At 48.0% G+C, this 21,530-nt stretch overlaps 1 protein-coding gene across 1 annotated transcript in view; it reads right to left on the bottom strand.

Annotated features, from left to right (window-relative positions):
- Positions 1-14,132, bottom strand: part of MRPS35 (mitochondrial ribosomal protein S35) — a 65,552-nt gene extending 51,420 nt beyond the window's left edge. The window contains exons 1-2 of the mRNA XM_068112113.2: positions 13,985-14,132; positions 4,213-4,280 (exon numbers count right to left, since the gene is read on the bottom strand). Coding sequence (XP_067968214.2) covers positions 4,213-4,280; positions 13,985-14,096 — 180 coding nt within the window. The 5' untranslated portion in view covers positions 14,097-14,132. The remainder of the gene's footprint in view (positions 1-4,212; positions 4,281-13,984) is intronic.
- Between the last annotated feature and the right edge of the window lie 7,398 nt (positions 14,133-21,530).

Below are 21,530 nucleotides of genomic sequence, written 5' to 3'. Positions count from 1 at the left end.
ATCTATAAAACCAAAAATCACGGTCCGTGAAGCCGTACATTCGTCGTCCGTCTGTGAAAGTTCGTCCATCCATGAAGCCGTCAAGCTGTGATTATGTGTCTATTAATATCCCAAATTATGTATCTACAAAAGAGCCCAAAGACTCTATTAATACCACACTGATTGTATGCTGGTTGCCTCCTGTCTATTAATTATGTACGTTTATTAATTAGATTTGTTTTGGAATATACCTTTCGAGCCTTTGGACTGCTGAAATCCCTTAGAGGCATACACCTTTGAAGACCCTTTAAGTTCCCCAAGACCACTAAGACCACCAAGACCCCAAAAGACCAGGAAGACCCAAAATACCCTGAAAACCCCAAAGACCCTTAAAGACTCAAAAGACCCAGAGGACGCAAAATAACCGGAAGACCCCGAAGACCCCAGTAAAGCCGTGAAGCTGTGATTATTAATTATTGTACTGTTTGAACGCCGATTGCATCCTGTCTATTAATTCTGTACGTCTATTAATTAATTACGTATTGTTGAAATATACCTTTCTACCCTTTATACTGCTGAGATCCCATAGACCTTTGAAGACCCTTTAAGGCCCCCAAGACCCTTAAGACCACCAAGACCCCGAAGACTACCAAGACCGCAAAGACCCCAAAACGCACCGAAGACCCCAAAACGCACCGAAGACCCCAAAACGCACCGAAGACCCCAAAACGCACCGAAGACCCAAAACCGCACCGAAGACCCCAAAATGCACGAAGACCCCCAAAATGCACGAAGACCCCCAAAACGCACCGAAGACCCCAAAACGCACCGAAGACCCCAAAACGCACCGAAGACCCCAAAACGCACCGGAGACCCCAAAACGCACCGGAGACCCCAAAACGCACCGGAGACCCCAAAACGCACCGGAGACCCCAAAACGCACCGGAGACCCCAAAACGCACCGGAGACCCCAAAACGCACCGAAGACCCCAAAACGCACCGAAGACCCCAAAACGCACCGAAGACCCCAAAACGCACCGAAGACCCCAAAACGCACCGAAGACCCCAAAACGCACCGAAGACCCCAAAATGCACCGAAGACCCCAAAACGCACCGAAGACCCCAAAACGCACCGAAGACCCCAAAACGCACCGAAGACCCCAAAACGCACCGAAGACCCAAAACCGCACCGAAGACCCCAAAATGCACGAAGACCCCCAAAATGCACGAAGACCCCCAAAACGCACCGAAGACCCCAAAACGCACCGAAGACGCCAAAAACGCACCGAAGACTCCAAAACGCACCGAAGACCCCAAAACACACCGAAGACCCCAAAACGCACCGAAGACCCCAAAACGCACCGAAGACCCCAAAACGCACCGAAGACCCCAAACCGCACAGAAGACCCCAAAATGCACGAAGACCCCCAAAATGCACGTAGACCCCCAAAACGCACCGAAGACCCCAAAACGCACCGAAGACCCCAAAACACACCGAAGACTCCAAAATGCACCGAAGACCCCAAAACGCACCGAAGACCCCAAAACGCACCGAAGACCCAAAATGACCCTGAAGACCATTAAAAATCCATAAACACCCAAAACAACCCTAAGACCCATAAAATGCCAAAGACCCAAAAGACCTGAAGACCCTTAAAGACTCAAAAGACCCAGAGGACCCAAAATAACCAGAAGACCCCCAAAGACTTAGAAGACACAAAATACCCTAAAATCCCAAAATACCTAAAAAAAACCCTTAAAGACCCAGAGGACCCAAAATACCCCAAAGCCTCAAAAAGACCCCAAAGACCCAAAATACCTTAAAGACCATTAAAGACAATGACGACCGATCAGACCACGAAGACTTCAAAGACCAAAAGATCCCAAAGACCCGAAAGACCCAAAATATGCTGAATACCCTGAAAGACCCAGAAGACCCAAAATACCCCGAATACCCAAAATACTCTGAAGACCCATAAAGATCTAAAAGACCACGAAGACCCAAAAGACGGAAAATATACAAAATAACCAAAAGACCCTGAAGACCCAAAACACACTGAAGACCCTGAAAGAAACAGAAGACCAAAAAGACCCTGGAGACCCATAAGACCCTTTAAACCCATAAGACCCTCAAGATCCTGAAGACCACTTATACGTTTAAGACCCTTTCAATACTTTAGACAATAGACACCTTGGGATCCCTTCACCCTTCCAACCTTTTATAGCCTTTACACCTCTCAAGTACCCTTTGACCTTTACACCAATTAGACCCCTACACTCTTAAGACCGATTAGACAGTTGGACCCTTGACCATTTAGAGCTTTACACCACTTGGACCCTTTTTGATTACAAATAAATTACAAATAAATAATATCACCAATATTACAAATAAATTTGTACAAAAGAAAATGTTTGTATTATGATTGGTTGGTGCAAGTCATGACAACACAGCAACTCAGGTTCAGTCAGGTCGTTATCCTCAATTGAAACAATCCCATGTCTCTGCGACAATGTGTGTTGAGGCGAGCGTAGCGAGCCGAGCCACACTAGTAATACATAAAATCGCTCCAAGCTCCTAATTTGAAAACTATAGCACCTACAAAAGCGATGTATACAGCGATTTGTAGCTATGAAGATCAGATCAGATCAGGTGATGTGAGTGAGGAAAGTGATGAAAAAAAAATTGAGCGCTCAATTGTGCAGAAATCGCAGCGGCCTGTTTTCAAGGCAAGGCATTTTTTAGCAGGTTGAAACAAAGCTCAAGATCCCTGCAAGAGATAGTGGAGCTGACCAAGGATATAGCCTGTTTTTGTTACAATTTAATTAATCATCTTCAAAAGGGGTGTTTAAATTTACCCAAATTCATGCACTCCGTTGGAGTTCCCTTAGTATGCATGCAAAGTTTGGGGCCGCTAAATTTCATCGTATTGAAGGACTTTTTCTATTATCATAGATTTAAAGGATTGAAAGCTTGTGACGGAGATGCAAAACAAATTGCACACACAGTTGCAGACAAATACATGAGACAACACTGGAGATAATCTCAGACAAACAAGCTGAACTTAGAAGTGAAACAACTTCCTGGGCACTTTGGGAACCGGTGACACAATCTTTATGATGTTATTCTCTCTGTAATGAGCGGAATTATTGATGAATTTCCTATTCCCCATGGATGGCGATCCTGCAAATACTGAGCATGTAACGTTTTTAAAGTTTTTGTTGGGAATATGCCAGGGCCAGAATTGAACAGCTGACCTTGTGACTCAGAGCAGACACTCCAACAACGAGAGTGACACTCAGTAAAGCACATACTTTCGCCAGTTTACATATTGTATTGAACAGTTTACATTTTGCATCCAACTGACAGACTGGTTCTTTATCTGGACCTAAACCAAAAACTAATCGGCTTGTTCTTGTCACCTTACCAACTCATCCAACAAGTTTTGTCAAAATCCATCTATAACCTCTTGAAATATTGTGCTATATATCGTTTTTGGCCCATCTCTCATTGGTGAAGAATCCGTTTTTTAAATTCTAGTATCCGGATCCAGATCTTCACCAAAATCTAATCAATTCATCCTTGTCACACACACAACCTGTCCACCAAATTTCCTCAGAATCCATCCATAACCTTGAGATATCCTGCTCACAGACAGAAAACAGCCAGGGGTGGAAACATAACCTCCATCCACCTTCAGTGGCGCAGGTAATTATGCCACCGAGTTTCTACGTCAAAAGAAAGCTGTCAAACTAATGTAATCGGAAATGGTAATGAGAGGTGCTTCAAAAAGCAAAATGAAGATGCAGTTAACACATAGATTGCAGCTAATCAGTAAAGGGAAATTATATGTCCAGCAAATCTACTGCAATATCCCAAAACAATAAACAGTCATTGTGATTGCAAAATCAGATCGGTGCCACAGAAATTTCAAGAAGTGCTACAAGATTGGAAAGAAAAGCCCGGAGAGTCGGCAAGGACAGTCTTGATAAAAACGGGGGTGAAATTCGTTTCAGAAACTTGGTTCAAAGTCCCGAAAAGTAAAAAATAAATCAGGGTCTTCTTAGCTTAGGAATGGGAGAAAAACAGCTTTGATAAAACTGCCACAAGCATCCATCATCTCGCAAGGCTGCAAGTTAAACCTTCCGAAGCACAAGACCCCAAACAGAGTTCCATTCATGAAGCTCATTAAAAAAAGAAAAAGGTGAAACGTGCCTGACAATGCCGGTTATTACCTTTCTTCTTGTCGGATTCTTGTGCTGATCATCCTTCTTGTGATGAACTCCTGGAATAGCTGCCAAAGCTGGGGGTAACACAGAAATAGCCAGAGCACTGAATAAATGTCAATTATCGGACAACTCAAAGGGTTTTCAAGCGGAATGAAAGTACCATCTGGATCTGACAACGCCGAATATAAAACAATTAACAAGAAATTCATTATTAACAATTAATTATTATTAACAATTATTAACAAAATAACAGCTCATTATAAACAAGCAATTTTTTTTTAACATAATTAATTATTATTAACAAGGAATTAATTAATTATTAATTATTAACATTTTATTAATTGATAATTATTAACAATTAAGAAGAAATTCATTATTAACATCAAGAGAATTAATTATTAACATTATTATTATTATCAACATTATTATTATTGTTATTACCATTATAATTATTATTATCATTATTATTAACATTATAATTAGCAATATTATTGGAGGGAATTAATTATTAACAAGTGAATTCCTGCAGAATTTTTTTGTTCTGGAAGGCTCACTTGGTTGCGCTTGGATGGGTTTGAGGGTAGAGGAGTAGCGGCTGAAACCCGAATCCTATCCAGGTTCCTCCTGATGACTCCAGCTTTGCTCTTTGCTCTTTACTTTTAATTTTTTTTTTTTTTTTTTTGGTTCCTTCTGATTATTCCAATGCAGTATTTGGTTTCTGTTTCAATATGCACTGCCTCGTCACGCTCATCAAATATCCCAAATAATATTTAAAGGATCCCATTAAAGACGCTGACCCAAGTCTAAATTAGCCCATTGAGTACTATAACAAGATGAGAGGAGAGGTAAACTGCGTCGGGTCGTCACGTAGCGAGTCATCATCACATAACAATCCCTACCTAATGTCTAGGGCTAGGCCTAAATAAAAGTAATAGAAGCTCCTATATTTAATTTCTGCAAAAGTACAAGAAGCTCCAATATAATTTCAGGGACTTCTTGCAGCTTCAGTTGTCTTCCCTACTTTTCTTTTTTATCAACTAAAGAGTAACCAATCACAAATGCAGATAATTATAGAATGCTGTTATTAGAGATGTCCATGCAGTTTGTAAGAAGTTGATGATCATGAACTGATATTATCACATTGTACTTCGGCTGCTAATTTGTAGTCTCAGTATGTGGCTGCACTACAAGAGTAATCAAGTACTGTTGTAACCAGTGGAACGTTTGCAGAAGCTTGAAACAGTAATTGATGAAGTGTAAATGACGCAGTGATTAAGTTTGTTTTTTGTTTTCAAAAAGTTTGAAAGTTTGTTTTTTTTGTTAAGTTTTTGTTTTGTTTTCATTGTTAAGTTTGTTTTGTTAAGATTGTTAAGATTGTTAAATTAAGTAGGGATTGTTATGTGAAGGCAATACTGTTCGCTACTCTCTAAACCAACATCATCCCTATCTTGTTTAGGACCTTTTTGTAAACTATAGTTTGACATCCCTACATTACCTTTTTAATTTAGCAAACATTTTTTTATTCACTTGTCTTAAATAGATTTTAATAAAGAAGTCATTAAATTTTCTTTGTAAACAGAGTTTATATGACAATCATTGTAAAGAAACATAAGAACTAAAAAGAGTGGATACAATATTCTCCAGTGCAGGTCAGCTGTATGGATACATGGATACTTAAGCAATGTACAAATAAACAAGAATGGTACTTGGTAGAGCACATACCTCCGACAGGCTGAACATTTTACGTTTTGTACCCCACCGATAGGCCGGATCTGGATCCGGAACCAAACCAAAATCGAATCGTCTCGTTCTTGTCACAAACCAAACCTGTTCACCAAGTTTTGTCCGAATCGGTCCGCAACGTTTTGCAATATCGAGCTCACAGGCAAACAAACAAACAGACTGATAAACGAAGTTGAAAACATAACCTCATCCACCTTCGGTGGCAGAGGTAACAATATGGTACTGTATATGGCACAGTGGGGTATGCAGATGGCATTGTGATACACAGAAAATGTCTCCGTAATTATGAAGCCACCTGGCTCAAGGTGAAAGGTCGGAATGGAATCTCCTAGCCATTGTGAAACAATACTGACCAAACGTGGTGATAAGCAGTGAGGGAATCAATACGAAATAAGCAATTTGATTGATTCATTCCACCCGGTCAGGAAAACCCACCTGACATGATCATTGGGGAATTCACACCGGAATGGATTCTCAGCATTCTTACAAACGGAATAAATGGCAAAGCGAAAAACACAAGGCACCACAGAGCACAGTGGGGTTAGTTAAATGTTCCAATAAGTGGCACAAAGGCACACTATGAATGCATGCAAGCAGTAGAGCTACGATAGTCGGGACCAAATTGCACAATCAGGAAGGCCTCGTGTGGCATGGCCATACATGGTCTGGCTACGGGGAGATCCCCATACCAAATGCTCCATTCAGGAAGCTACGTTTGTATTCACACAAACTGAATAAATAGCGAAACCACTTCTGTTCTCGCTCTTCTACCCTCTCGACCCCCTTTCCTCTGTATACCACCCAAGTCGCATGCGTTATTAAAGAATACCATACCTGGATACCTTCCCTAATTCTAGACTCAACGTTCATCCCCATTACTTCATGCCAATATTCACCTCTCTGTGGAAATGACTACCTGTGTCATACATCTAGTCCTTCAGGAGTCATCTCATACTTTCTCCAGTACCGATCCATAACCTCTTCTACTCCCACCGACAAGACCGACCCCAAACCCTTGCCTTTCTTTTACTCATCCACTCATGTTCAATATCTTTGTCTCCCATTTCCCCTTTGATCTTCTGTCAGTCTGTGAACCAACTGAGCACAGACTCGGTGGTGTAATGATTAGAGTGTCCCACTCCAACAATGAGAGGTCGGTAGTTCCTACCCCGGCCGAGTCATACCAAAACATTTAAAATGGCAACTGCTGCTCTCTTGCTTGACACTCAGCATTTAAATGGATAGAACATGGACAATCCCCATAAATTGGCATTCATGGAGAGGAGGAAATTCCTTCTTCGGAAATGTCCCGCTGAGTGTGGTGAGAAATGCAGTGCAATTATTGTGGTTTCACTCATTGGCCAGTGCCCCGGGAAATGATGGCACTTCCTTCAAGCTCAGTGATTGTCATCTAATTCTTGTGTTGTGTCTTGTGTATTCATTAGTGTGTGTGTGTGTGTGTGTGTGTGTGTGTGTGTGTGTGTGTGTGTGTGTGTGTGTGTCTGTGTGTGTAATATATATTATATATATATATATATACTAGCAGAACTACCCGGCATTGCCGGGCGGGGGAGGAGGTGGGGAGGGGGAAGAGGAGGGGAGGGGAATGGGGGGGAGGGGGGGGAGGGGGGGAGGGGGAGGGGGAAGGGGGGGGGAGGAGGAGGGGAGGGGGAGGAGGAGGGGAGGGGGAGGAGGAGGGGAGGAGGAGGGGAGGGGGAGCAGGAGGGGAGGGGGAGGAGGAGGGGATGGGGAAGAGGAGGGGAGGGGAACAGGGGGGAGGGGAACAGGGGGGAGGGGGAGGGGGAGGGGGGGAGGGGAAGGGGGGAGGGGAGGGTGTGGGGGTGCCCGGGGGAAGAAGGGCCCCTCCCCCCCTCCCCTCCCCCCTTCACCTCCCCCCTCCCCTCCCCCCCTTCACCTCCCCCTCCCCCCCTTCCCCCTCCCCTCTCCCCCCCTCCCCCCTCCCCCCTGTTCCCCTCCCCCCTGTTCCCCTCCCCTCCTCTTCGCCCTCCCCTCCTCCTCCCCCTGGGAAGCTGCACGTCTCTGTGATAATCTTGTGGACCATGACAAGAGATCATGCGAGTCGCTCGCAACGGCTTCAAGCACTTCCGCATTCGACCATTTCATGAACGCCATACGCCCCGCCCATCAAAGCGCGTACGTATTAAACGAACATACAGTGGCCCATGTGTCGTCATTTGCGCATGCGCCAAAGTCTTTGCAGGAACATGAAGCATCGGAACAGCGCATTTGCGCATGCGCAAGAGTGAGAACCGCCTGTGCACCATTACGCTAACAGAAGCGCTGGTGTTGCGAAGCGCTAGAGGGAGCACTGCGCTCCCTCCCTTCGATTCCCTCCCTCTTCTGCTAGCGCTTCTGCGCTAATACGCTAATTTTAAAACCCGAAGTTTTTTTAAATTTAAGGTGTGCTGTAGTTGCTCTGAGACGTACTGATTCGAATATGCCTTTGGTTTTTCTCTGCGATAAGTAGTTCTCGAGTTATAAGAGGACAAACAAACAAACATACTTTACTGCTATATATATATATATGTCATGGATACTGTTGTTTCGGTTTTAGGAAACCGCTCAGATGCAATGACAACCACCATGCAGGTCTCTTCATGTAGTTATTTATGTAGAGTAAGATTAAAATACCTCCTTCCCCTTGTGTAGTGGGTTCGAGTGAAATATTCAATGCGTTAGTGAAGGGGAGAGGCTTTTCACCTGTTTTTCCTAGGAGGTAATTGTTTCATGTGTGCAGCGCGTCTCGTGGTGTATGTGCGTCTCGTGATGTATGTGCGTCTCGTGATGTATGTGCGTCTCGTGATGTATGTGCGTCTCGTGATGTATGTGCGTCTCGTGATGTATGTGCGTCTCGTGATGTATGTGCGTCTCGTGATGTATGTGCGTCTCGTGATGTATGTGCGTCTCGTGATGTATGTGCGTCTCGTGATGTATGTGCGTTTCGTGATGTATGTGCGTTTCGTGATGTACAGTGCATTCAGAAAGTATTCAGACCCCTTCACTTTTTTCACATTTTGTTATGATGCAGCCTCATGCTGAAATCGTTTAAATTCATTTTTCCCTCATCAATCTACACTCAATACCCCCATAATGACAAAGAGAAAACAGTATTTTAGAAAGTTTTACAAATTTATTAAAAAGAAAAAACTGAAATATCACATTGACATAAGTATTCATACCCTTTGCTATGACACTTGAAATTTAGCTCAGGTGCCTCCAATTTCTCTTGATCATCTTTGAGATGTTTCTACACCTTGATTGGAGTCCACCTGTGGTAAATTCAATTGATTGGACATGATTTGGAAAGGCACACACCTGTCTATATAAGGTCTCACAACTGACAATGCATATCAGAGCAAAAACCAAACCATGAGGTCGAAGGAACTACCTGCAGAGCTCAGAGACAGGATTGTGTCGAGGCACAGATCTGGGGAAGCCTACAAAAAAATCTCTGCTGCATTGAAGGTTCCCAAGAGCACAGTGGCCTCCATAATTCATAAATGGAAGAAGTTTGGAACAACCAGGACTCTTCTTAGAGTTGGCCGCCCGGCCAAACTGAGCAATCGAGGGAGAAGAGCCTTGGTAAGAGAGGTGACCAAGAACCGATGGTCACTGGCTGAGCTCCAGAGATCCTGTGTGGAGATGGGAGAAACTTCCAGAAGTACAACTATCACTGCAACACTCCACCGATCTGGGCTTTATGGCAGAGTGGCCAGACGGAAGCCTCTCCTCGGTGAAAGACACATGAAAGCCCACTTGGAGTTTGCAAAAAACACCTAAAGGATTCTCAGACTGTGAGAAACAAGATTCTGTGGTCTGATGAAACCAAGATTGAACTGTTTGGCTTCCGTCACTCACTGAACCTCCTCCATGTTTGACTGTAGGGAAGGTGTTCGTTTCTTTGAAGGCTTCATTTTGTTTTCTGTAAACATAGAGATGATGTGCTTTACCAAAAGCTCTAATTTGGTCTCATTTGTCCACAGGACATTCTCCCAGAAGGATATTGACTTGTTCAGATGTGTTTTGGCAAACTCCAGTCAGGCTTTCTTAGCAGTGGGATCCCCCTGGGTCTCCTACCATAGAACCACCTTTCATCGAGTTGGCGACGGATGGTGCGAGTTGAAACTGTCGTACCTTGAATGTTTCTGAAGATTAGCCAAAAACCCATTACAAACAGATGGACAACCTAAAAAGATAATACCTCTGGCGACTTCGTCAGCGGAGGCATAAAAACCGAGACGCAAATGGACTTGAGCTCCTTCTTGAACTGTGAGGTGTATATCCGAACATTTAATGAATAATGGGCAACACAATACAAACTGGTATGTGGATAAACTCTCGTATTTAGTTCAAGGCATGGAATTTCAAAGTATGACAAATGTTTTACAAATCTCTGTATTATTCTCACCCTCAAAAACATGTGGTTTAACATGCCACTGCAACAGGGTGTGTGGTAGAACAAGTACCAATTGATGGATGAAATCAACAGGCCATTGATTTGGGTGTGCTGACGTGGGAAGCATGAAATTAACATTTCGGGTATTAACCCTCGGACAGAGCAAAAAAAAAGAAGAGGGTTAATTTAAGGTAAAATAAAAATGTAAAGTAAATTAATTTAAGGTGAAATATAAACGGAAATAAAAGAAAAATTATTTTTCTTTCGTATTACAGTGAAAGTGGTTGGATGTCAATGAAAGCTAGTCTGTTGGGAGCCGTTGGTGAGGTATGTGGATGGACAAAAGGACCACCGAGGCACTCGGAAACATGGTGGTGGGATGATGAAGTTGGAAAGAGGATTGACGAGAAGAGGAAGAAGTTAAAGGAGTGGCAGAAGGCGAAGGGTACGGGAGCAGAAACAGCAGAGCATGAAAGTTATAAGGCAGCCAGGAAGGCTGCAAAGAAAGAAGTAGCAAAGGCGCAGGAGGCATGTAGGAAAATGTTCGGAGAACGCTTGGATTCGGAAGAGGGTGAGAAAGCAGTATTCAGAATTGCAAAGCAGATAGCGAAAGAGAGGTGTGATGTGATGGGGGTGAGTTGCTTGAAGGATGAAGTGGGACAAATCGTTGTTGACCCAGATGGAATTAAAGGAAGATGGAAAAGATATATGGAAATGCTGTTGAATACAGAGAATGAATGGGATGGCAACATAGAGAGTAACCCAGTTTTAGGACCGGCAGAGAAGATAACTGAGAAGGAAGTTGAGGAAGCGATAAAAGCAATGAAGGGTAGAAAAGCGGGAGGGCCGACGGGAGTTGTGGGAGATATGTTGAAGGCAGCAGGAAGTTGGGGTGTGAAGAGAATGACAGAGATCTGTAATCTGGTGGTGAAAGAAGGCCGCATTCCAGTGGATTGGGAACTGAGTACCCTCGTCCCTCTATACAAGGGGAAAGGTGACCCTCTGGAGTGTGGCTCGTACCGAGCGATGAAGTTATTGGAGCATGGAATGAAGGTATTGGAAAGGGTGTTGGAGAGGAGGATAAGGAAGAAAGTGAAGATCGACAAAATGCAGTTTGGATTTATGCCAGGAAGAGGAACGACAGACGCGCTTTTCATTGTGAGGACTGAGGCAGTTGCAGGAGAAGTACATGGAGAAGAGGAAGAAGTTGTTTCTTGGGTTTGTTGATCTGGAGAAAGCATTCGATAGGGTTCCACGCAAAGTAGACATGGGCATTGAGGAAGTTAAGAGTAGCGGAATGGTTGCTCAGAGTAGTGATGGCAATGTACAAAAGAGCGCGCACAGCTGTAAGGACGAAGGACGGGAACAGTGGTGAGTTTGAGGTGAAGGTGGGAGTGCATCAGGGGTCGGTACTAAGTCCACTACTATTTGTAGCTGTGATGGAGGTGCTGGCTCAGAACGTAAAGGAGGGTTTACCGTGGGAGTTGTTGTATGCAGATGATCTGGTGTTGATTGCGGAAAGTATGGATGGACTGAAGGAAAAGATTAACAAGTGGAAGGAATGTATGGAGACAAAAGGTCTGAAGGTGAATATCGGAAAGACGAAGGTGATGGCAAGTGGTAAAGCATGTGGTGAGGTGGAAAGAACTGGGAAGTGGCCCTGTGCTGTGTGTAGGAAGGGTGTCGGAGTGAACTCCATTCAATGTACAATGTGCGCTGAGTGGGTTCATCAAAAATGTAGTGGTCTGAGAGGGTCATTAACCAGTGTGGCAGCTACATTCAAATGTAAGGTGTGCACAGAGGGAGCTGCAGATGGAGGAAATGTTGAGTTGGATCTTGGAGACGGCGTGAAGCTGGAAGGTGTGAAAACATTTTGCTACCTCGGAGACATGCTGAATGGAGAAGGTGGATCAGACTCGGCAACGGTTGCTCGAGTGAGATGTGCATGGAAGAAGTTTCGGGAACTGAGTGGCGTGCTGATGATGAGGGGAGTGTCGTTGAAGCTGAAGGGAAAGGTGTATGCTGCATGTGTGAGAAGTGTTATGATTTATGGGAGCGAGACATGGGTAATGAATGTAGAGCAGCAACGAAGGTTGGAAAGGGTGGAAATGCGAATGGTTCGACGGATGTGCGGAGTATCGTTGAGAGAGAGGAAGACAAATGATGAATTGCAAAAGATGATGGGAATAGAGCCTGTGATTGATGCTGTGAAGAGAAACAGGTTGAGATGGTTTGGTCATGTGTTGATGAAGGATGAAAGTGACTGGTTGAGAAGAGTGATGGAAATGAATGTAGAAGGAAGTAGAGGACAGGGAAGACCGAGAAAGACTTGGCTAAAGATGGTGGAAGAAGAAATGCGGGCAAGGGGGTTAACAAGGAGAGATGCAGAAAATAAGGCAAAATGGAGAAGATTGTCATGGGGACCGCAAGGCTAACCCCCGCTCTAGTAGGGAAAATGGCCTTTAAAATGCATGTTGTTGTGTTGTATTACAGCACAAGCTGCGGGGTCGCATCATTGGCTGAGGGCACGGCTGTGCCGCTGATGCAGTGCCCTCTGCTGGTTTTGGTGGGAATTTGGATTTTGTTCATGGTGCTGGAGATAGCTTGCCTACTCTTTATGAAGAAGTGTGAAGGACACTGTGGGATCTTCAATGTCTATCAACTAATTCTGGCAGATGGGATAACAGTTATGCAAGTTTAAAGTCTATCCGAGGGATGGCACGCACGCACACACACATTGATGAAGCACCCTGCCTGTGAAACACCAGCATGGCCGTTTACAGCTGGGTCGAGTGTGCATACCTGTGGGCCACCTTGTCACCCCAAAGTAAAATAAAAAGGCGAAATTAAAAAGTATAATAAAAAAGGTACGGTAAACTAAACGATATAGTATATACATATTAAAGTTACAGATCTCTACTCTACTCTACTCCACTCCACTCTCTCTGTCCACAACCCCTCCTTTGTTCCTTCCTCTTCTTCAATAACCCATCCTTCTTTCTCGTCATTCTCTCACTCTGCAACCTACCTGTAATTATGTAAAGGCAAATCATTTTGAAGCTCTGACAACTATATTGCTTACGATACCAATGGTCCATGCGACTTCATCCCTGTACAAGGAACTTTGGAGCAGGAGGCCATTTGGACCATCATGCCTGCGCTACACCAACACCAGATACTATCCCCATGCACACACACAAACTACCTACATCATACATGTCTTGTCAATAACCCTGGAGACTTCTATCGCTAATGTCTAACTCCAATTCAAACCTATGCACTCTAACTGCTGTCAGTGTCACTACCTTTCTCGGGAGACCATTCCATGCATTATCTACTCTCACGCTGAAACTTTCACATTAACATTATTCCAAAAACTAACTGCAGAACAATTATTTATTTATCGCTGTCCATATTTTACGTAGTGCTACTTAATATGAGGCAATGAACAAATCTCTCTTTCGTCTGGTGTTTGAAAAGCAACGGACAGTAGACATCTGTACTGTAGTCTGTATGGACGCATTACCCATTAGCCCAGCTGAGCTGATGAGCAAATGGACGATCAATGTTAATATCAGGACGTATCATACTCATAGTGGTTGTAATTATTAGCCTTACCTGTCGATATGATCCTTAATGGAACGTGCCTCGTTAATACGTTTCCCAGGCCGTGATGCGCACACCTCATGTGCCAGGTTGCCAGAGCCATGCTGCAGCAAAGAGCTGCCATACTGATACTCCCAGCAACAGCAAGTCTGAACAAAGCGGAAGTAATCTGTTTTGTTAACGTCGCATTTGATTATTGTTCTCATTGCAATAAACTATTTTATACCGAAGATATTTTCGATAAAACGAAAGGCACGTATAAAAAGGCTACCAATAACTTTAAAGTGGGAGAAGTTACAGCTAAGCTTCTGTATACACCCTAAATATTTTTTCAGATAAATATATCATTTCAAACCTCGCTCGAACATAGTGCATGGAGAAAAGTAAGCGAAGAAAACGGCAAGTAAAAGGAATTCGTAAATAAAATGCTTCATTATTTTATGGTGAGAATGAAGAAGAAGAAAAATAAAAAGAAGAAGTAGAGGAAAACGAGACAACCACTCCATTTGCATCTGCATATTCAGAGGCAGAGGGCTGCTGAAACAGTTTTCTAGGCTGTGCACAATCCTGGACAGGTCGCCATTCTGACACAGTGTGGGGCTGTGCTCTCACGTCAAACTCCAACAATATGGACGCGACAACGAGCTGATTTTCACTGAGCTGTTTATACCGAGCTCGGCACAAATGCACTGAAAAAGGCTACGCCGAGCGGCAATATATCTTTCAAATTCAAACAGTAAGCCACGCCTCTCAACGGGGCGTGGTATGCAACCCGAGTGACCGCCCGCTGATTACGTCACCGGCCGGAACAAGAGAATTGTGTCCGTTAACCGCTACATGCGCCCCCCCAAAATTCACTTGTACAGGGAGAGTCAGTTTGTGGGGGGCCTTAATGACCCGGCCGAAACGACCCCTGGCGATTTGTGTGGGGGTGGGAGGCGGCTTGGCGGCGGATGGTTGGGCGTGAGGCTTGGTCGACGGGGGACCGCCCCGCCGTGGAGGAAGGGCCAACCGTGGAGGTTGGTCGAGGTCCAAATGGGCCGACTGGAGGCGGTCCACGGAGATATGGTCCGGTTTGCTGCCAATGTCGACGACGAACGACTTGTCGCCCCTCCTCAAGACCCGAAAAGGCCCATCGTACGGCGGACGGAGTGGTCACCGGTGCGCGTCGTGGCGCACAAAAACGTACTCCGCTGTGCGAAGCGCTGGGGGGACATGGGGTTGAGGACAGCCATGATGAGACGTGGGCACCGGGGCAAATCTCCTGGCGGCCTCCTGGAGGACCGAGCGTTGGCGAGCCGCGGACCAGGGGCCGGTGGCGTCGGGGATGAACTCCCCCGGCATGCGCAGTGGTTGGCCGTAGATCAGCTCGGCGGTAGAAGCCTGGAGGTCTTCTTTAGGGGTCGTCCGGAGGCCCAATAGCACCCACGGGAGCCTGTCAGCCCAACCGTCGTCCTGGAGGCTGGCCCTGAGAGCGGCCTTCATTGAGCGGTGAAACCGCTCGCACAAACCGTTGGCCTGGGGGTGGTAGGCTGTGGTGCGGTGAAGTTTGACCCCCAAGGCCTGCGCGACCGCGCCCCATAGCTCAGAGGTAAACTGTGGGCCTCTGTCAGAGGAGATGCCCGAGGGGGCGCCGAAATAGGCGACCCAGGTGCCGATGAAGGCCTGCGCCACGTCGGCGGACGTCGTTGACGTCAGCGGGATGGCCTCCGGCCACCTGGTGGTCCTGTCCACCATCGTGAGGAGATGGGTGAAGCCCCGCGAGGAGGGAAGGGGTCCCACCAGGTCCACATTGACGTGGTCGAAATGCCATGCGGGCACGTTGAATGGTGCCACCGGGGCCTGGGTGTGCCGGTGGACCTTCGCACGCTGGCAGGCGACACAGGCGTTGGCCCAGTCGCGGACGTCCTTCCGGAGCCCGTGCCAGGCGAATTTCGCTGCCACGAGCTTCTGCGACGCTTTCCGGCCCGGGTGGGAAAGGCCGTGGATGGCGTCAAAAATGAGTCGTTGCCATCCAGCGGGCACAATGGGACGAGGTTGTCCTAGGGAAACGTCGCACAGGAGAACTGTGCCTGTGTCCTTGAAGGGGACGTTGGACAACCGCAGGCCCGTGTCCGCTGTCCGGAGGGCTTGCACCGTGGGGTCGGAGACCTGGTCGGCCGCCATGCGGGCATAATCCACGCCAAGGTGGACGGCGCCCGCGACGGACCGGGAGAGGCAATCGGCCACAGCATTGTCCTTGCCTGCGACGTGCCGGATGTCCGTCGTGAATTCGGACACGGTGGAGAGCTGGCACTGCTGACGAGCCGACCACGGCTCTGAGACCTTGGCCATGGCGAAGACCAGGGGTTTGTGGTCCACAAACGCCGTGAATGGGCGGCCCTCTAAAAGGTGGCAGAAGTGGCGAACCGCCAGGTAAAGGCCGAGGAGCTCGCGGTCGAACGTGCTGTATTTGCGCTCGTTAGGGCGGAGCTGCCGACTGAAGAAGGCCAGCGGTTGCCAAGCCCCGTTAACCCACTGCTCGTGTACGGTGCCCACCGCGTAGTCGGAAGCGTCCGTGGTAAGGGCGATGGGTGCATCAAGCGCCGGGTGCGCCAGCATGGTGGCGTTGGCGAGGGCCAGCTTAGCGCCAGTGAATGCCCCGTCCATCTCCGCGGTCCAGGCGATGTCGTGCTTTGTCGGCTTACCCCTGAGGGCCTCGTACAGGGGCGCATGAGTTGGGCGGCGCGAGGCACGAACCGGTGGTAGAAGTTTACCATACCCAAAAACTCTTGCAGGGCCTTGACGGAGCGAGGGCGCGGGAAACCTTTAACGGCCTCCACCTTGGTCGGCAGCGGAACGGCCCCACGCGGCGTGAGGCGGTGTCCCAGGAAGTCGACGGCAGCCACACCAAACTGGCATTTCGCCGGGTTGATGATGAGGCTGTGCTGGCTGAGGCACGCAAAAAGCGTGTGAAGGTGAAGGAGTTGATCCGCCCAGGAAGTGCTGGCGATGAGAATGTCATCCAGGTAGACGAACAGAAAGGTGAGATCGCGCAGCGCACTGTCCATCAGCCGCTGGAAGGCCTGGGCCACGTTCTTAAGGCCGAACGGCATTCGGAGGAACTCGAAGAGGCCAAAAGGTGGAATTACAGCAGTCTTCGGAACGTCGGCCAGTCGGACAGGTACCTGGTGGTAGCCCCGAATAAGGTCGACCTTGGAGAAGATCACCCACCCCGCCAAACGGGCGGAAAAGTCCTGGATATGCGGTATCCGGTACCGGTCGGGGGTGGTGGCGTCGTTGAGGCGGCGATAATCGCTGCAAGGTCGCCATCCGCCATCCGGTTTGGGTACGATGTGCAGGGGCGAGGCCCACACGCTGTTCGAGCGCCGCACTATGCCCAACTGCTCCAGCGCATCAAATTCCACCTTGGCCACGGCGCGTTTGGCAGGGTCGAGGCGAGGAGCCCTGGCGTAGACCGATGGACCAGTGGTCGGAATGTGGTGTTCGACACCGTGTTTGACGGCGATGGCCAAAAACGTCGGCAGCGTGAGGGCGGGGAACTCAGCGAGGAGGCAGGTGAAATTGTCTGCGGCCGGGAGCACGCAGGCTAGCCTGGTCGGTGCGGAGCTGCTCAACGAACAAGCGAGAGAGCTGAAAGGTCTCCGCGTTGATGAGCCGACGACGTTTTACGTCAACCAAAAGTCTTTGGGCGCAAAGAAAATCCGCACCCAACAAAGCCATGGGCACGTTCGCCGTGACGAAATCCCACTCGAAACGCTGGCCCCCGAAGCAGAGTGCGACGCTGCGTGAACCGAAGGTGCGGATAGAGGAGCCGTTTGCGGCGACCATGGCGGGGTCGCAAAGCGCGGCCTGCTTGTCCTGCCCCGAGGCAGGTATAACGCTCACCTGCGCTCCCATATCGCACAGGAAACGCCGCCTGGATGCGGTGTCCGTGATGAACAAAAGGTTGCCGGAATGGCCGACGCTCATGGCAGGAAGCGAGCACCGGCCTGGTCGTTTTCCGACCCGCCGAAAGTGCACGGAGGGCGACACGTTCTGGCCTTCTGCCCGAACCTGGCGTGGTAGTAACACATGGTCCGCCCCGGTGGTGGCTGCGGTGCCGGTCATTGCGAGTGCGGCTGACGGGGTGTCATGGCGGCCGCGGCCACAAGGGGCGCTGAATCGGCCGGTGGCAGCGCCAGTCGTGGCGGGGGCGTTGCCTCGGCCGGGCCAGTTTCCAGGCGGCCGCTCCGAAGTACCGCCCAGCCGAGAAAAATTTGTCGGCTTCCTTAGCCAGGGCGCGAGGGTCCTCGATTGCCGAGTTAGCCAAAGCTAAGCATACCTGCCCGGGTAGCTGTCGGAGAAACAGCTCGCGAAAGAGGAAATCTGGGCGGTGTTCGCCGAGCCGGGAGAGCATGTGGTCCATGCGCTCAGATGGTCGAGCCTCCCCGAGCTCAGGCAGATCGAGCAGCTGTCGCCCGCGTTTGGCCTCAGTGAGGTCAAACGTACCGAGGAGTAGTCGTTGGAGTGCGCCGTACTTGTCGTCGGCCGGCGGGCTCCGTAGAAGGCTCAAGACCCAGGAGGCGGTGGCGGCGTTTAGCGCGGAGACCACGTGGTGGAAGCGAGTCTCGTCCGCCGTGATGTGCCGCAGAGCAAACTGGGACTCCGCTTGGGCAAACCAGACGGCCGCGTGCGATTCCCAGAAGCCAGGGAGCTTCGAAGCAACGGTCGACTCCATTGCCGTGTTCGTAAAAGGGGTCACCAATGTGGGGCTGTGCTCTCACGTCGAACTCCAACAATATGGACGTGACAATGAGCTGATTTTCACTGAGCTGTTTATTCCGAGCTCGGCACGAATGCACTGAAAAAGGCTACGCCGAGCGGCAATATATCTTTCAAATTCAAACAGTAAGCCACGCCTCTCAACGGGGCGTGGTATGCAACCCGAGTGACCGCCCGCTGATTACGTCACCGGCCGGTACAAGAGAATTGTGTCCGGTAACCGCTACAACAGGATACTTGAATGGCTCATTCTTCCCAATAAGCTTGTACTCATTTTGCCAACCTCGGAAGAATACAACAAACAACAGGCATATTAAGGCCATTTTCCCTGCCCGAGCAGGGGTTAGCCTTGTGGGCACCATGACAGTCTTCTCCATTTTGCCCTATTTGGAAAGATGACAGGCTGAATCAACCCACGTGGTGTTGTTATTCAATGCATGGACATGGGTTCAAGTCTTCAACTCCAAGACGTAACAGTACTCAAGACCTTGAGATATTGAGCCAGCCACCTTAACCAATAAGCCAAAACCAGGCTTTTGGTAATGATGAGGAACTTCTTAGTTCAGAAATAGATGGTGTAGTGACTTTCTAGTTTTACATGCATCATTCCACATGAACAGATTGTGCAAGCAGAATCAATTCACCAATTAACGCCAGGTGGGGTTGACTCAGCCTGTCATCCTTCCGAGGTTGGCAAAATGAGCACCAGATAACTGGTTAGAGAGAGGCATTGCATCAGCGGCAGACGCGCCCACAGAAAAATGATGCAACCAGCAGCCGGGTGGCTGCACACGAACCACTCACCACTCTGCTAGTAAATGTTATGTTAGTGGGATGTGGTTTCAAACCAGTAACAACCAATCAACTCTCTCAGTACAAGAGGATGGAGACCCAGGAAGAGGAAGGCGAGGGTTTTTATGCGGACTCCCTCCTCTCGAGGGCATTGGAGCTGAAGGCATGATAACGTGGAGCGGGTAAACACTCTACTTCACTGTTCTTTGGTTTCCCTTGAGACTATCATCAGAGTGGTACACGACAACTCGACAAACTTTTTTTTACTTCCCGGGGTTTTTTTTTTTCTTCCGCCATTTTCGATCGCTTTTTGCTGTGGAATATTCATTTTGTTTAACCACTGTGCTGGTCACCCCAAAACATTGGTATTTCAGCCATCCTGAAAATCAACATTTCATGATGGGTTTACCCGCCAAGACCTTCGACCAGCTGATCTCACTGACTCTCTGGAAAATTATCTTTATCTCGTTATGATGACTCCAGACTCTGCCATGACATCCCTCATCCTTCTTACAGACAGCCAGCAGCGTCATACCTCTCATCAGACTTTGACAAAATCACAAACTGGTCAAACGCGTGGATCATATTTTTCAATCCTGATAAATACTACACTCTCTCTCTCTCTCTCTCTGTCTCTGTCTCTGTCTCTCTCCGAAATGACCGTTCCGCAACCCCCCCCCCCCCCCCCCCCCCCGTCTTCTTTCTCAACAACCATCTCAAAGAGGTTCAGTCACTCAAACTCTTGTGTCTCACTCTCAGCCATGATCTCTCGTGGGTAAGCCACATTTCAAAGTTGGCCGGCAAAGCCAGACGCTGACTGTGCAGCCTGCATTGTGCCAAGTCTTTGCTTGGCACACCTCAGCTCCTATGCCCCAACAAGGATTTCATCTGCAGCTTGGTGGAGTACTGCTCTCCCCTCTGAGCTGGCTCCCCTGCCTAACATCTTGCTTAGCTTGACGCTGTGGAAACTAAGGTTTTTAAGATCATTGGAATCTCTCGTGATGAACCTAGGTCCATGGGCCTATCACTTCGCCATTGCCGACAGGTTACTGGTCTCGGTCGTCTTCTGCCTCATATTTGGTCTTGCACCCTCTGCCATCTCCATGATGTGTGCCCCAAGTATCTGATGGACTCACGCAGTCCACCAGCAACCCCGTCCTCGTGAAACTGCCTAAATCCAGAAGCACTCCTCACCTCCACTCATTTAGTTTTCCATTCCCCCACCTGTGGAACCGCCTCCACACTCTCTAATATCCAATTCTTCCCTCCATGTCTCCCAAACAGCTGTTCACCACCATCGCAGCTCACCACCACCCCCTATCAAATCCCATGATCTTTTCTACACCCGCTAAAACACCCCCACCCCTTGCGTTCACCTCCAACAGCTGATCATTAACTGCATACCTTGTTTGTCCATCTCTGTCTACTTTCTCCCTCCACCTTGCTGTTGGTGTTTCCCCTATCTGCTACTGTTCCCTTTGTTATGTTATGCCCTGATCTGTTCTGTGGCCTAGCTCTTCCAGGAGCTTATACCATGTATAAAAAATATCAGTTGAGCGATGTCACTTATGCATTGAATATCGAGTGCAGTCCTCATCAGATATCGTAGTTAATTCTGTTCAGATCCTCAGATCTCACGATAATCACAGTCATGGTTCTATTCATGTGTCACTAGAGGCCACGTTGTCAATACTGCAAACACTCGCCCTCACACACAGACAGAGCTGTGCATTCAAGTGCAGCCTTTCTGCACTTACAGCACTTCACACGACCCTCATTGCATTTGCAGGACACATTTATCTCGTATCAGGTCTGGGCTGCATCTGGTAGGGTGGTCCAGTGCAGCTCGTCACCGGGCTTGGTCCACCCTCAGCTGATCTGTGAAGTCATTGCAACCACAGGTGGCCATTTCGTAAGATGGTTTCCATGGCTGTCAGAGGCCAAATCTGTGATGCCCCAATATCCAGATTTGTTCATATGATATTGGTCTATCGTTGTGCCA

The sequence above is a fragment of the Myxine glutinosa genome, chromosome 1, assembly GCF_964187855.1.
Source record: "Myxine glutinosa chromosome 1, kmMyxGlut1.1, whole genome shotgun sequence".
Lineage (NCBI taxonomy): Eukaryota > Metazoa > Chordata > Myxini > Myxiniformes > Myxinidae > Myxine > Myxine glutinosa.
This window is presented reverse-complemented; position numbering and strand designations above follow the sequence as displayed.